This window comes from Neomonachus schauinslandi, chromosome 3, assembly GCF_002201575.2.
Source record: "Neomonachus schauinslandi chromosome 3, ASM220157v2, whole genome shotgun sequence".
NCBI classification, from domain to species: Eukaryota; Metazoa; Chordata; class Mammalia; order Carnivora; family Phocidae; genus Neomonachus; species Neomonachus schauinslandi.
Genome location: NC_058405.1, coordinates 128,074,717 through 128,092,060, shown reverse-complemented (window position 1 = coordinate 128,092,060; position 17,344 = coordinate 128,074,717). Strand labels below are relative to the sequence as shown.

The window sequence follows — 17,344 nt, the reverse complement described above, 5'->3', positions numbered from 1 at the left end:
ACTTGGATAGATATTGCAAGCTGAAAACTTTTCTCACAACATCTTAAAATTTAGGATCAAAAACATAAAGCCAATAATACATTTTTTTTTGCAGTGAACCCAACACAAAGCAGCATGCTTAACAATGCCATATTTCAGATGATAGGAGCCACATATCATCACATTATTATTCAAAGAAAATGCCTACTTGAGAATGAAAATGAGGAGTTATGGCAAACACTATTAGCCCAGATGATGCTATTCAATTCCTACATAGCCTATGAATGATAAATAAAGAATGTAATTTAAATTAATTATCTATGAACAATTATACTTAAAATAAGCTATCTCATTCAGCAATATAGTTTTTCTTTTAAAATATTGAAAAGTACTGCTACATTTATTTCTGAAATAGAAATTATCTTAGTCTTTCATTACAATAGTAAAACATGATTATTGTAACAAAATCAAGCCTATAAAATTTACACAGCAGAAAATGAGAAGCCCAAAGACAAATATTGCTAAAACTTGGTTTACATTTTTTCATAACTTTTTACTACATGTAACATTAGATCCAAACATTTACTTAACCTTTCAAACTTCCTAAGCTACTGTTTGTCAATCACTCTTCCAGAAGACCAGAAATATTGTTCTTCTAGTAAAATCTGTAACGCTTTGAACTCATCATTTAACCTTCCTGAACATTGGAATCTCACTTACAAAATGCAGGGTTTGAAAAGACATGAATTTTCAAGGTCCATTCTAGTTTCAAAACATTATTTTTCTGAGAATAAAACCAATTCTGGTAGCATAAAACAATAAACTACCATAATTAACATGGTAAATCAAGTAAACCTTACATTAGTTTTCTAGGCTTTTAAGACAATATACAAAGGATTTTTCAGGAGAAGGGATGACTGCTATCTACACATTGATTTTGATATAATAACTGGAGGAGAAAAAGATACAACATTATAGAAAGACCACCAGTTATTAGGAACACATGAAAAATGATTTTCTTTCTGCTTTGGAAGGCTGTATTTCATGAGAGAGCTTATGTTCCAGTCTCCAATACAACTCTAAAACAGAACCTCACCCCGGATTATCCTGCCAAATCAAGTGTCTTTGACATTGTCTGAATTACTATTTGGAAATAAATTATCATGTTTTAGGGTCTGTAATTTTCAGGTATGCATCTTGAGGCATCTTCTAAATCAATTACTTGGAAATCAAGTTTTGTCTAGACCTAAGCTAATTTAGGCTTCAGAAGCCATGAAGTTTTTTGTTCTTGAACTTCATTCCAACCACTGCACTATACAGAACTATGAACTTCAACTGTATAGAAACTATGACTTCCTAAAGTGCTCTTACTAACTATTGAAATACCACACGACATTCCTATGCTAGACTAAGGCCAGTTATTATTACAGCATCTAAATTGTTCTCTGTGTCCGTTATAATATTGTAATGATGAAGCAAGTTTGATTGATAAGTAGTCTTAATGTCATATTTTACAATTTTTACTAAAGCAGTAGGTTTCAAAGCATGGTCCCCAGACCAGCAGCATCAGCATCATGTGAGAATGTGTTAGAAATTCATATTTTTGAGTCCCCCCGCCCCCAAATTGAACTAGAACCTTTGTAGGTGGCAACCTAACAATCTGTGTTTGAACAAGCCCTCCAGGTAATTTTGATGCATGCTCAAGTTCGAGAACCACTGTTTGTCTTGTGCATGGGGCAACAATGTCCCCCAGTGGCCAAAAACCCACACACTATGTAAATACATGTATATATTTTAAATAATTACCAAAGAAAATGTTCACTATTTTTAGTGGGCTTGAAATTCAGTCCCAAAATTCACGTGTGCAGAAAATTTCTATTTCTTCTTTTAAATCTAATAAAATCCAAAGCTTAGCATCAGTCCATTGGATTGCCAGGAAATGCATTCCACTTGGTATTAACATCCTCCTCTCCCAGGACTCAACCAGAATCCAAGAGGCTCATACGGTGTTCAGAAAATGGAGAAGTTTCTTGACCCTCCGGTCCAAGACAGCTTCTGATGACATCCTCCTTGTCCCAGCTAAAGTGGTCAATATTATAGTCAGGTCAGTATTGTAGAATCAAGTGTACTGGGCATGAAGCCACTGTTCCCTCACTTATTTTTGCAAACTCAACATTTTACATTAGCATGTATTGCCTCTAAGGAATGCTGGTGACTAGTTGGAAACTCTGCTATAAACAAAGTTATCAAGAGACACCTATAAACAGCAGCTCTACTGGGTACACCATGCCACCATTTATCTCAAGTTTCATCTCCCTCTGGGTGCACTGCCACAGATCAGGGGGTGGATGCCTGAAATTACAGGACCCTATTGACTTTTGTCTCTGTCTCTGTTTCTGGAAAGTGCTCCTCCTTCTCTTGCCTGAGTGGCACTTCTCTGGCCCCTACTACCCACCAAGAAACCCAGATCCTTTATAAAAAGATTTTTACTTTACAAAAGATCCCAAAGTCTTCTAAAGTGCTGTAAAATTGAATTTCTTGAGATGACAAAATTGTCCTCTCTGTGTGCTGTCCACTACACATGGGGCTCTTGAGTATCTGAAACGTGTCTAGAGCAACTGATGAATTTAATTTTTATTTTAACTGTGTAAATTTATTTTTTTTTATTTTTTTCTCTGACATTTAAAAACTTGATTTAAATGCATTTCAAACATTTAGATGTGTGTAATGCAGAAAATGCAATTGTTCTCTCAATCCCTCTCCCCATCCCCTAAGAAATAGCCTGTTAATGGGTTCCACTTTTCTGTATATACTGTTCAAATATGTATTATAATTCACTTACAGATTTTAGTGCATCCATTATTTTCTTTTTCTTTATATAATCATTCATTTTATTTATTTTTATTTTTTAAATTATGTTCAGTTAGCCAACATATTGTGCATCATTAGTTTTTGATGTAGTGTTCAATGTTAACTATGTAAACAGCCTCATGTGGCTAGTGGCTACTTTATTGGGCAACACATTTCTGAAGACTTTTGCTTCCACCCTGCTACAAAATACTAATGACCTAGTTGTCTACATAAATCAAAGAGAATGGAAAATCTGGAGAGCAATACAAAAGAGCATCTCAGAAAAGTTCTCTGGGGATGAGTATAGGAGTGTTCATTTTATTGTTCAACTTTTCACATGTTTGAACATTCTCAAAGTAAAGGTCTGGGGAAAAATACACTGCCACAAATTAAAGCTAGTTATAAATGGATTTATGAGCAGGGATCCAGCGGTGTGAGCTCCAGCTGTTTTAATTCAGCTAATTCAGATAAGTGGTAGGGGCCGATGAGGAGGGCCACGTGAAGGAGAAGCTAGGAGTTGGATGCGAAAAGAGAAAACCTGGATGCTTTGAGGTGAGGAAAAAAAAAATCTCCTCAGCTGTCAGAGGGAAGCTCTGCTTCCAGGCATCACTCTGAATGAGAAAGGTGCTCTTCCTAAGGGAGATGGACTCAGGTGCCTCCACTGTGGAGGGAATGCCATGTGCCTCTGAGTAAGGTGACACTCTAACGAGCTTCTGGCCTGATTTCTGGTAGATAAAGAAGTCAAAGTTGGAAGAATAAGAGGTATTTAGGATAAGAACATTGGAATGACAAGCTGGGAGAGGCAATTCAGTGGGGAGCAGAGGGATCATACAATGCCTGTCACACAGATGCTGAAGTGGATGCAGGGAAGAGAGACTGATGGGAAAGGCAGAGAAAGGAAAGTTGCTGAGAAAAATTATATCCAACATACTCAAAGACAATTGCATTAGAGCATAGCATCCTTCATGACCTCAAGTGTACTGGGCATGAAGCCACTGTTCCCTCACTTATTTTTGCAAACTCAACATTTTACATTAGCATGTATTGCCTCTAAGGAATGCTGGTGACTAGTTGGAAACTCTGCTATAAACAAAGTTATCAAGAGACACCTATAAAGCTAAGGCCTGATTTTTCTCAACCTTCGGATAAAAAGTAGAACAGACCTCTGGTTATCTTATATCCAGAAATAATAGAGTGTCTAGGAAGACGGCAGTGTGAATCTGATGTTGGGTAAGATTTTTCAGATGTGAACTTGAACCTAAGTGAGTAAATTCTAGGCTGAGGGGGGAGTTATCACTATTCTTCATTCTTATTTTATAACCATATAAAGTTCTTGAAAGGAGTAGAAAGAATGACAAATGGCATCTCGTGAAGATGTTCTGTATATTGTGGTTGTAAACAATTAAATAATTCATTATTTCTATTTCAAAATACCAGACTCTTCTGAAAAGTATTTTTCTGTATCTTCTCTCTCCTACTTTTGCATAGATGAAATGTCAAGATATAATCAAGAAACCCAAGAAAAAATAACTTTCCTGGTAGGTCTCCATCATGGTATTTGAGTGGAAACAGTCACTACATCTGATAGGTGAGCAAGAAGCAAATTTTTCTGTTATCAGGAAGTTCTTAGCCAGATATCTGAGCTGTCTGGGTCATTTTGAAGAAAAACAAAGTATCAGTGGTTGAAGTCAATTGTAGGAATTGACTAGAAGGAGTCTCTGGACTGTAACAAGTGATGTTAATTTCACTTCATTCTTAATATACTAATCCCTAAATTGTGAAGAGACCACTCAATTTAGTCTCTTGTTTAACTGCCTTCCTAAAACAGCTATTAAAGCTGTCACTAATTGTAATTTATTCATTTCCTTTTGTGACTACCTATTCAATGTCTGTCTACCTTTACTAGACTTTAAAGTATAAGAGGGTGGGAACAAGAATTTTGTTCTCAGTCATAGGCACTCATTAAATGTTTGGCTGAATGAAATGAATAAATGATTAAACAATATATTGTTAGAAGTTAGATCACATCTTCAACTTCCTCTATAGTGTTATTAAGCAAAAGAAATGTGAAAGGCATGTGCCTGACCATTACTGTCTTCTCCCTAACTTAAATGAGTAAAATTGTAGAATTTTAAATGGATGAGTTGTTTTTTGAGGAACCTCCACACTGTTTTCCAAAGTGGCTGTACCAAATTGCATTCCCACCAACAGTGTAAGAGAGTTCCCCTTTCTCCAGTGTGGAGGTTCCTCAAAAAATTAAAAATAGAGCTACCCTATGACCCAGTAATTGCACTCCTGGGTATTTACCCCCAAAACACAGATGTAGTGAAAAGAAGGGCCATATGCACCCCAATGTTCATAGCAGCAATGTCTGCAATAGCCAAACTGTGGAAAGAGCCGAGATGCCCTTCAACAGACGAATGGATAAAGAAGATGTGGTCCATAAATACAATGGAACATTACTCAGGCATCAGAAAGGATGAATACCCAACTTTTGCATCAGCATGGATGGGACTGGAGGAGATTATGCTAAGTGAAATAGGTCAAGCAGAGAAAGTCAATTATCACATGGTTTCACTTATTTGTGGAACATAAGGAATAGCATGGAGGACATTAGGAGAAGGGAGGGGAAAATGAAGAGGGAATGAAATTGGAGGGGGAGACGAATCATGAGAGACTGTGGACTCCAAGAAAGAAACTGAGGGTTCTAGAGGGGAGGAGGGTGGGGGGATGGGTTAGCCTGGTGATGGGTATTAAAGAAGGGACGTACTGCATGGAGCACTGGGTGTTATACGCAAACAATGAATCATGGAACACTACATCAAAAACTAATGATGTACTGTATGGTGACTAATATAACATTATAAAAAATATAAAAATAAAAATAAATAAATGGATGAGTTATGACAATCATATTTTTTATGTCAGCAGATACCATGCTTCATACATGATTCAAAAATATGGTACTTTTGTACTGTGTTATTTGGAAAAGAAAAGAGCACTAGACAGTATATGAAAGGTTGGATCCTAAACTCAGAGAAGTAAGGTGGCTGCCCCATAGTCAAACAGCTCATGACTTAAGGAGCTTTCTTGTAACTGTGCTATGAAGTTTTCCTGTAAATGTGATATGAACTTTTACACAGAGTTTTTCAATTTTTCAATGACCTTACTATAATCTCATTTAGTCTATACATTGACAAAGTAAATATTATGATCCTATTTCCAATTACTCCAATTGTAAACATATCAACTAAAGCAGAGAAAGATTAACCACTTGCCTGGAGTTGCAGAGTTATTAAGGGTCAGAGCCATAACTCTAATTCCTGACTTCATTAATCTCTAACTTTCCCATGATGTCACCTCTGAGACTGAACTGTGTGCTAGTTTATTTGGATTTCATACATTTTTAAACTCTTTATCTCCTGTTTCAACTTTAGAGTAATAGCCTTAAGAAAAAAGAAAAACACTTCATCTTGTCCATTATTCATAACTGCTTTGGAGGCTAGATTGGAAATAGAAAACTGTGAGACCTTGGGTGAGTTACTTTGTATTTTTGGACTTCATTCTACTCCTTTGTAAAATAAAGAAGTTGGACAATCGTTTCTAAAGTTCTTACCAGATTCCAAATTCCATATCTCTGTTTTATTTTTTCTTACTTTTACTTTTATTTTCACCAGAACCACTTCTTTTTCCTAAATGTTTTCCTTTAACTTCTAGAATATATAATGAAATAATATAGATAAAAGTAGCTTAGTTTAAGAATGGGAGAAAAGAAAGCTAAACAGAGACACAATTGAAGGGCCCCAACAGTCCTCATAAGATTTACTAAATGCTTACAGAATCAATACTATATTCTATATTTGGAGAAGTTGGGAGTACAAATAATTATAGGTTAAAGTTATTCATTGCTTACCATGTACCTAATACTGCTGGGTCCATTAAATATTAACTCATTTAATCTTCTTAACAACTCTCTGAAGTATTAGTCTCAGTTTATAGCTGAAACACAGAGAGGTTAAGTAATTTTTCCAAATGAACAACTAGTGAATAATAGTATTAAGATATGATCCCAGATGATTTATCTCTAGGAACTAAGCTCTTACCCACTACACTACATGCATGGCCTTAAGGTGCTCACCATATAATAAACAAGATTAAATTAGCAAACAGCACACCAAGACCATAATACAAAGAATATACAAGTGCTGTAGGTCTTGCAGGGCACCGTATGTTTAATGGAAATTACTGGTTGTAGAATGCCTAGTATATGTCAGGAACTTTCCATGTATGTTAAGTGTTTAGTTTCTTTGGTAAATAAGGAAATTAAGGCTCAGGAAATTACTTCTTTCTAAGTCACAAAAGTAAACAGACAAGAGCTCTACCTTAGGTCTGGGAGACCATATTCTTGCTACTATCCCATGCAATCTCTCACATCCATCCAGTTACGGTGATCCTAAAGCCTTCCTACAGAATGAGATTTGAGATGAACTCTGAATCAAGAGTAGATTTTCTCAGATGAAGAAAGAGCTCAGAGTAGGGGAAAGCATTCCCAGAAGAAAGAATGGTTGTCCCGTTTGCCTGGAATAAAGGCTCTGAGAAGGGTGAAGCAGGTTGGAAAAGACAATGAGGTGAAGGGTCTTAGATGCCATACTCAAATGTTGGTAGGCAAAAGTGAGCCAATAAAAATGTCCGAGCTGAGGAACACATTCCGTGGTTTTTCAGGGAAGACAGTTTTTCCTGGCCTGAGATCCAAAAGACAATTTTTACCTTATGCGGAGAACATCAAGTTGCCAGGAGTGTCAAAGCAAATTCCCAAAGTGGATTTAATCCAACAGACACTCATGGAGTGCTAGGCATGGTGTTTTGTGTTAAATAATTTAACCTTAGAACAAAATTCAATGAAGGAAATTCTGTAAAGGGCTAAATTAATATGGTCCAAGCATGCAGGCTTCCAATGGTCTTACAGTCGAAGTTTAGACTTTAAAGTTCTGGGGCTGGCTGGCTCAGTCGTTAAGTGTCTGCCTTCCACTCAGGTCACGATCCCAGAGTCCTGGGATCGAGCCCCGCATCGGGCTCCCTGCTCAGCGGGAAGCCTGCTTCTTCCTCTCCCACTCCCCCTGCTTGTGTTCCTGCTCTCGCTGTGTCTCTCTCTGTCAAATAAATAAATAAAATCTTAAAAAAAAAAAAAAACAACTTTAAAGTTCTCAGAAAGGTAGCTGACCACCTGTTCCTTTAATCACAGCCTTAGATATTTTCTTTCAGATGAACTTTTCACTTGGAACCAAAACCAAAGAGTTCAAGATTATAAACTTTAATGAGCACCATGGCTTGTGGTATTTTCTGCTGCATACAAAGAGCACATGCTTTGAAAATCAGACCAGCACTTACAAGTTGTCCACAACTGTTTAGCTTGACTATGAATATGGAAAACAAAAAAGATAATCCTCATGAAAACAGTATGTGCCTTTTTGGGTGGAGCAGTCTTTAAAAGGAAACCAACGAAAAATATTACTAGGCTTGAAGTATGGGAAAGTAACCACTTTTTCCTTCTAGATTGTCATTACCTAACCTACTAGCATGGAAAAAAGCTAATGTTCATTGTCTCCTCAACAATTTTTTTTAAGATTGATTTATTTATTTGAGAGAGAGAGAGAGAGAGAGCAGGAGCTAGTACAGAGCTAAGCACTGGCCTGGATCTCACCACCCTGAGATCATGACCTGAGCCCAAACCTGGGGTCAGAAGCTCAACCAGTGGAGCCACCTAGGTGCCCCTCCTGCTCAACAAATTTAAAATTTGATTATGGCAACTTCCAAATATATCAACTAAAGTAAGATAATTAACAATGGTATGGAAATTTGGAATCTACAAAGAACACTTAAACCTCAAATCTTTACCACTATTTTTAAAGTATCTTGAAGCAGAAATAGGAAATCTCTTACTTCATTATAATTCAATTTAATTCTCTGACCTGAAGAAATCTATGAGCAGCTGATAGAGTTGCCTAATGGGTGCAAACATAATAGTTTGCACAGGAATGAATTTTTTTTTTAAGTAAGTTCTACACCCAACGTGGGTCTAGAACTCGGGACCGGGAGACCAAGAGTCACATGCTCTACGTCTGAGCCAGCCAGGCGCCCCATGCACAGGAAGTAATTTTATTGTCAACTTAAAATCCTGGAAAAAATGCCTCTATCATTATCTGAGAGAAAAAAAGACTAATTTAAAGCGTATTCTAACAAACACGGGATTGCAGCAATGTCTGTAAAGAGCTCAAGAAGCTTATCACCCTTCTGTTAAGAACTGTGACTTTTCTGCGCCACCTTGCGGCGGTAATACAACTACTACACGTGAAAGTTAAAGGTTTTTCTCTGCGCCGGTCAGGCCTCCAAACTGCCGCATTGCGGAAACTGGCCTCTACACAAACGGGCAGAAAATGGTGTCTTTCTTTGTAGCCAGAGATGGGAAACACTGCTCTTTTTCCTACTTCCTGCCCTAGTTCCTTAATTCCTTCCTTCCAAATCCTCGGGCCCGCCCACCCGCTGTCCTCCTTGGGCCGTTCCCTCGTCTGAAACCCCTTCGCCTTCCGCACCATCAGGTCGCTCCCCCTTTCCCACCCGCAGCCCTTCCTCCGGGTCCTCGCAGCACCTCCTCCCTCGCAGCACCTCCTCCCTCGCAGCACCTCCTCCCTCTCAACACCTCCTCCCCGCAAATCCCTGCGTTGAGAGCCCGCCCCCTGCCACCGGCAGCCAATGGCAGCGCGGGCCCGCCCCGCCCCTCCCGCCGCGTCCTGGAGCGCGAGCGGGGCTTGGGCCTGGGCTGGGGGGCCGCTGAGCTCCGGGCTTCTCGGCTGGGCTCCACCGGGCGCTTGACCTGGAGGCCTGCGACCCAAACCCGTGGGAGCCATGGATTCGCAGGGGCTGAAGGTGAGCGGGCCGCGGGCCTGGACGCGAGCTGCCTTTGCCGGTAGCGTGGGGGCCGGGGAGCCTGGGGAGGGGCAGAATTAGCGAGGGCGTCATTACCCTGCTGTGCTTTTGCTGCCCCAGTTCGCCAGGTGCGCCAGCGTGGCGTGTGGGCCTATAGCTGCATCACTCGGGCCACCTCCGTGGGCCCTGCTTTGAAATCTTGAGGTCCAGGGCAGCCCGCGCGCCAAGCTGCTAAGGAATCGCCGTTCGGGTGCTTGTCCCACCCGGTTTGTGGTGTGTACTTGTACTTTGTTTCCCGTCGGCTCAGAAAGCTTGGTCAACGAGTAACACCAACGGCGCCTCCCGGTGCGATTTTTAAGGACTTAATTAAGCAAAGTCATGTCAGTAAACCTGTTGGACAGAAAGGGGCACGGAAAGATTACATGAAAACAAAGACAGAGGCTTGAAAGTGGAAGAGTATTTGAGGGTGATGGTCCTCTCAGTCACTGATCATCTATTAAGCAAATATTTTATGACGGACCACTTAAGAAATGATCTAAAAACAGGGGCATGAGGCTTGAGAATTACAAGTTTTTTTGTAGGGTGATAGTCTCCATTTGTTCACTGATTAAGTCGTTCAGCACATGTTGATGGAGGGCTCACTCTATGTCCACTAGAAGCTGGAGACAGTCCTTGCCTTCACAGATTTTACAGTCTAATGCTGGACAAAAACCTTAAATTAACCCAATAAATACTTGTTCGTAAATAAATATGTATTGACTGCACGCTATATTGCTGGCACTATTCTAGGCCCTGAAGATAATCAGCCCTGCAATATTAAAACTAAGAAAAATTCTCCCAGTCTTGGAGCTTACATTTGAGTAGGGTGAGAGACACGGAAGTACAATGTTAGGTGGAGATAAGTGGATGAAGGACAATTTGGCAGTGATAGGGAGCGCTGGCAGCTTTTTTTGCCTGAGCTACCTTTCCCCATCTACTTAATTTTTTTCATCACTTTAATTTATCCTTTCCACTACCACCCAAATGAAATCTTTAATAAAAACACTTTCATGCTAAATACAGTTATGTGATTCCTCATCACTGAGACTAGAGGAGCAAATCCAAGGACTTAATATGAGGCCCTGCTAGACCCTACCTTTCTCTCCAACCTCCTCATTCTATTATCTGTTTTCTTAAAACTCTAAAACAGGGAATGGCAAACTTTTCCTATAAAGGGTCAAATAGTACATTTTCTTGGGTTTTTCAGGCCAGAGTGTCTCCGTCATCTAATCTGTCACTGTAGCTTGAAAGCAGCCATAGACATACTTAAACAAATGAGCACAGCCCTGTTCCAATAAAACTTTATTTATGGACACTAAAGTTTGAATTTCTTAAAATTTTCACATTATGAGTATTTTTTTCTTCTTTTGCTTTTTTTTTCTTTTTCCCCCTCAACCATTTGAAAATGTACAAACCATTCTTAGTTTGCTGCCCGTACAAAGAGATGCAGCAGGCCATAGTTTGCCAGTCTCTGCTCTACAAAATAAAATGGCTTTCAGTCCTCTCCATCCCCACCCCATCCTTGTGTATCGTTGCTGATTTCTTATGTCTGTTTTTGAGGTTACCGTGCCTGGCTAAGTCTTCTGTCTTCCTCGAGGATCTCGAAAGGGAAATAGGGAGAATGTGTATGTGTGGAGGGAGAGTGAGGAGTTCACGAGTCAAGAGGCAGTTCTGAAGTCCTCCCAGAGAATCTTTCCCTTACTTTTATTCTTCCATCCTCCCGTACCCCAGCCTCATTCCCCGACATCCCTAAAGCACTTTCTAAGCTCTTTTCTTGCTTGCATTTACTGCATTGTATTTGTTAGTCTTTAGATTCTAGTCTCAGTTGGAGAATTTAAGCTTTTCTGGGTTAGGAACCATATTTTACTCATCTTCACATTCACAGCATCTAGCCCAGTGCCTGGCACTGGTAGGCAGCAAATGTTTGTTGGACTGAACAAACCAAGGAGTGGTAAGGTATGGAGAGTAGGCCGTAGGCTAGAGAAACAGAAGAGCCTTACTGACTGGTTAGAATCGGGGGACTGGGCAAACTGGAAGGGAGGATGCCATGACTTGATTTCGGGCTTGGGTAGCAGGGGCAAATGGAAAGATGAATCTGGAGCTTAGATGAGAGGTCTTGATTGGATACTACGTTTTCCACTTCATCAACGTATGGGGTTCAGAGGAACTTATTTTTTTAGGAGCTTTACAGTATAATGTCATAATTAATCCTCACAATGATCTGTAAATAATTAACAGCCTTTTTACAAATGAGCAAACTAAGGCGCTGTAAGATGGACCAGAAATTTAAAAACAGTTCTTTTCACCTTTAAATCCATGTCCTTTTTATGATACCTTTCAGGAGAGTTGTAGGTGCTTAAATGCCGAACGGAAGTCCTCAGTTGTGGCAAACTAAGAGGTCATCTGCGATCTTAGGGAAGGGCACTGGAGCAAAACTGCACTTTACTGAAGTGTGCTGTGGGGGGCACAGGAACTAGAGAGCAGTAACCGCAAGGAGGGAAGCAGAGTAGAAGTTACAGAGAATGTTTGCCTAACTGCTCTAGAGAAGCATGTGGACTGTAGCCCTTTAGAAACAACAGACTGTAAAAAAAAGAGCAGTTTAGACACTCATATTCCAATCCTGTCAGTTGCTGCTTCATCCTTATTTCTCGCCCCTGCTGTACCAGCTTCAGAGTCAGTAGGTGAGTATGGGATGGCCCAGATTGGTTAATGGAGGTGAATCAGGTGTATCTCAGCGATAGTGAATCTGACTTCCCTCTTTGATTAGGTTAGCAACCAAGCCTTACACATGATCCTGAGCAAAAGGTGTAAAGCATAGACCCAATTAATCAGAACTTAGTATCTCCCGATAATAGTTTTCTGCCATGTAAATCTAAATAGAACAATTTCAGAAAGGGCTTAAAGATAGTAATTTCCATTAAGAAACAGTTTAGATCATTTGTTCTTACTGACAGTTATTTGTTGTAGAACTCAGAGAACAAGACAACATTTGACAGTGAATTGCTGAATTCAGTTTGTTATTACTTTGTAATGCTATAACAACAAAATAGAAGCAAGATTTTTTAAAAAAGAATCCTATGGTCTGGCAATGGAAGCCTCTTATTATTCCTGTTTTTTTGTCTGTTTTCCCATTTTCTAAAACCTTTAAGAAAATATGGGCAAAGGAAAGGAGAGAGGTGAAAGTAGCCCAACTTCAGTATTGTTAACAATTTAGAAAAAGAAGACTGAAATTATTAGGAAACATTGAGTTTTTTCAAAAATTTTGTGTTCATTGTGTTTTGCATTCCTTAGTGTTAAGTGCTAGTCTTTAACAATATTTTCAGGAACTTGGAAGAAAAAAAAAAATCACATCTGAATTTTAGATTATTCAAGATTTTAGGTAAATATCTGTTTCTTACGGTATTTCAGAACAGCAAAATTTCTTTTAACATTTAGTCCTTATTTCCTTTTAGACTTTGATTAATTACTATTGTCAAGAGAAATATTTCCATCATGTGTTACTTACTGCCAGTGAAGGAGTTAAGAGGTATGGCAATGACCCAGTGTTCAGGTTTTATCATGCCTATGGTACATTAATGGAAGGTACGTGCTAATTATTAAACATGTTCCATACGTTTTTAAGTTCTTGTTTTGTAGTATGAACAGTTTTTCACATTATAATTTTGATTTTCAGGTAAAACTCAAGAAGCTCTTCGCGAATTTGAGGCTATTAAAAATAAACAAGATGTATCGCTTTGTTCTCTAATTGCACTGATATATGCCCATAAAATGAGTCCTAATCCAGGTATAGTATTTAAGTATAAGGCTTAAGACAATTTTTTCTACTCAATTCATTTTGATTTTTCTCAATTACCATTGCACTTAGTCTAATAATACTATAATTTTCTGTGAATACTATTTTATCAATTTGTCTTATCTTCCCTGACAAGGTTACAAATATGTCAAGCACAAGAAATATGTGTCTTATATCCCTTTCATATTCCATATATCTTACGACAGAAGGGTCATTTATATATAGGGATCATTGGAATTAATATCAAGTTGAATGTATATTGGCAGTTATTAAGCAAAGGACAGCGCAAGAGGTATATGCGGAAATTGCTCTGCAGCAGCCAACTTTATAGCTTGTTATGTGCAAATCTATAGCTATATGCAATTTATCTCTTCCACTGTATCTTAAGCTTCTTCAAGGCCTGTACACATCCCCACAGGGGGCTTGCTAGCTCTTGGAAGATATACAGTAAATTTTTATCCAGTAGTCGGCTGGAAAGTATAAGTAAATTATAGAGAGAACTTTATGCATAAACCAGCAATTAAAATTGTGTGAACTATCAATATATGGTGGATCTTAATGGTGGAAGCAGAATATCATAATTATAGGTAATAAAGAGGAAATAGTATTGTATTCTTTTATATACATTCACTAACAGCTAATAGCATTGTAAATATAGATCATGTTTCAAATAATTAGACAATAATCAGATGTCACAGAATTTTTTCTTAATATTAGAAAATTTTTTCCTTAGCAAAGTATCACATACCTCCTTCACCTCACATACACTTGCACAAATGAACAAAAAGTTATTTAAAACATTAATATGTGTAACAAGTAAACAAATCTAATGACTAGATGCTTACTTTCTGCAAGGGACTATGTCAAATATAGTTAGAGAATACAAAAGAATTGTAAAAAGTGGTCTGTGACATCAAGTTTATAGTCTAGTGAAGAAAAGAAAATGTAAAACCCACAAAGGTTAAATGCTAATGTTACTATTAAATAAAATTATGAGAAAACAAATGAGTCCATAATTAACTGAAAATGATTATGTACTGTTAATCCGTAGAAGGCTGTGGAGGTTTTGTGGGGCCTTAATCTGGTCTTTGAAGGACAAGTAGGATTTGAATATAAAGCATATTTGTCAGGCTAAATCGATGGGAAATATGTTGAAGTGGTTCAGGATTAGGCTCTTGTATGGGTCTCTGATCCAGCAGGAGTGTATTAGGTAGAGCAGAGAATTTGCATGGAGAGATATAGCCAGTAAATCTAAAAAACAAATTAGTACAAAATATTTTCCTCTTAGAATCACGTTTCATTTAATTGGTTATTCTCAAGGGGTGTTGGTTCTGTTGGGAAATGTGATTTCCAGGACAGTAAAAAGATGGAGGCAGAAATACTGTGTAGAAACACCTGAGTACTGACTCTACTTTCTGCCGTAGATGATTCTGAGTGGGCTTAAGCTCAGGAGAGACCCAGATGTCCATCAGTATTGCCTAGGAAGGCCCTTGATTGTTCACGTTCATTCTTCCTAAATGCTGGCATAAGCCCTGATTATAAAAGGGCTGTCGTGCTTTAAGAACTTGAGCTGATATCTGGTAAGAGCCAGCTTTGTGCAGATGGTGTCACAGCTAACAGATGCCCCACATGGGACTTGATGGACATCTAGCAGGAAAGTACAAATCCTGCCCCTGCCCTGATGAGTTCTCTTTCTGTATCATGACTATTTAATGAAAACTTATGAAGGTGTTCAAGTGGGAGTGTTGGAGGGTCTTCTTGCCAGGCAATCTGTAGCCTTCCAAAAACAATTTTGTTTCGTGACCATAATGTAAGTTTACATTGGTATCATTAGAGATAAAAGGAAGAGATAATACCGTTTTCTGGTATTTCCAGAAAGGTAGTTGGTTAGAATCACAGCCTTCAACTTTGACATTTCTTATAACTTATTGCATAGCTGATCCATATTCTGATTCAATTCAGGATTTGGATCCAATTGACATTTGTGTCCTAAGTACGTACCTAATAGATTTAATGGTTAGAGTTATTAGAGGTAGACTGTCTTTGTAAGGGAGCTGCCAAGCAGTCAGTATTAAACCATGTAAATAATAGTAATTATATTACTTTTCACTGGCCTATGACAATAGCCAGGAATGTTTACATATTTTAGAATTGGATTAGGGAGTTGGGTAATTTGAGTACTAGTTTTGGATTTGCCCCTAATAATTTTAGAATCACTGCTAATTTTTTCAAGTCTTATTATTTAAAAAAATTTGCATATTTAGCCTTTAGATCTTGAGAATGACATAAACTGTAGAACTATAGTGTACATTACAGTGATCATTAACCACACGTGGCTGCTGAGTACTTGAAATGTATCTAGTTTGAGAGACTAAATTTAAAATACACATTTAATTCTAATTAAATGTAAGTTTAAAAACTGATACTTGATTCAGTTATTAGAAAAGTTATGTTTGGAATAGTGAATATATGAATCTGCTATTTTTAGCTATAAATTTTATGGACTCTAAGTACAAATCAAGTATTTTTTTGTTAAACTTTTTATTAGAGAGAGAGAGAGAGAGAGAGAGAGAGAGAGCATGAGAGGGGGAGGGGCAGAGGGAGAAGCAGACTCCCTGCTGAGCAGGGTGCCTGACACAGGGCTCGATCCCAGGACCCTGGGATCATAACCTGAGCTGAAGGCAGATGCTTAACAGACTAAGCCACCCAGGCGCCCCAAATCAAGTATTTTTGAAGAAAATTTAGCATCATAATTTAGATATACTTTGTATAAGATACATAGATTTTAAAAATTTAATAAAGTATCTCAATTTTCATGTCAATTTTGTGTTGGAATGATAACTTGGATATATTAGGTTAAATAAAATATATTATTGAAATCAATTTTACTTGTTTCTTTTTGCTACTTTGATGTGGCTACTAGGAAATTTTAAATTACAAATGTGGCTTGTATTTTATTTCTATTAGACAGTGGTGCTATAGAGAGAAGAACTATATTCTGTGCTCTGTTAATTGACCCATTATGAACACTTGATCTAGAATTTGATTTTCATTTAATGCCTTTTTTCCCCTCCTAGATAGAGAAGCTATTCTGGAATCAGATGCCAGAGTGAAGGAGCAACGTAAAGGAGCTGGGCCGAAAGCTTTGTACCATGCAGGCTTATTTCTATGGCACATTGGCCGTCACGACAAGGCTAGAGAGTATATTGACAGAATGATCAAAATGTCAAATGGCAATAAAGAGGTAACTGGGTTTCTTATTTTGAAATAGATACACTAGTAAAAGAAGCTTATATTTTCAGTAGTATTCCTTATTATTCTACTCTATTCTCATTTTATAAATAGCTTTATTTTAATATTTTGTAAATATTGTAAATATTACAAAACTATTGTAAAAGATTGTAAAAGCTTTATTTTGTAAAATTGTGGTTGTCTGAGGTTGTTTGTTTTTATGCTATTTATTAACTCTTTAAAAGATTCCTCCCTGGTCCCTTTCCTCCCTTCCTTCCTTATCTGTCCTTTCCTCTCACTTTCCTTTTCGAACTCTAGATACAAGGCGCTGATATTTGCACTCTTAATGATACAAAGATCAGGAATACATAAACCTTACTTACATGGATGGATCAGTCTAATAGTGTCATAGAGCACATACCCAGCTAATATTATGAGAACATTTATAAGTGGTATGAGAGACATGTGATTAAAATATAAAATAGTAATTAAGTTATTGCTCACTTACTTTGTGCTAGGCATTGTTCT

At 38.0% G+C, this 17,344-nt stretch overlaps 1 protein-coding gene across 1 annotated transcript in view; it reads left to right on the top strand.

The window, feature by feature from the left end:
• Positions 1 to 9,620: 9,620 nt before the first annotated feature.
• The window catches only part of TTC21B (tetratricopeptide repeat domain 21B), a 76,431-nt gene continuing 68,707 nt past the window's right edge, over positions 9,621 to 17,344 (top strand). Inside the window, exons 1-4 of the mRNA XM_021703143.2 lie at positions 9,621 to 9,753; positions 13,245 to 13,374; positions 13,466 to 13,576; positions 16,663 to 16,829. Of these exons, the coding sequence (XP_021558818.1) occupies positions 9,733 to 9,753; positions 13,245 to 13,374; positions 13,466 to 13,576; positions 16,663 to 16,829 (429 nt within the window). The 5' untranslated portion in view covers positions 9,621 to 9,732. The remainder of the gene's footprint in view (positions 9,754 to 13,244; positions 13,375 to 13,465; positions 13,577 to 16,662; positions 16,830 to 17,344) is intronic.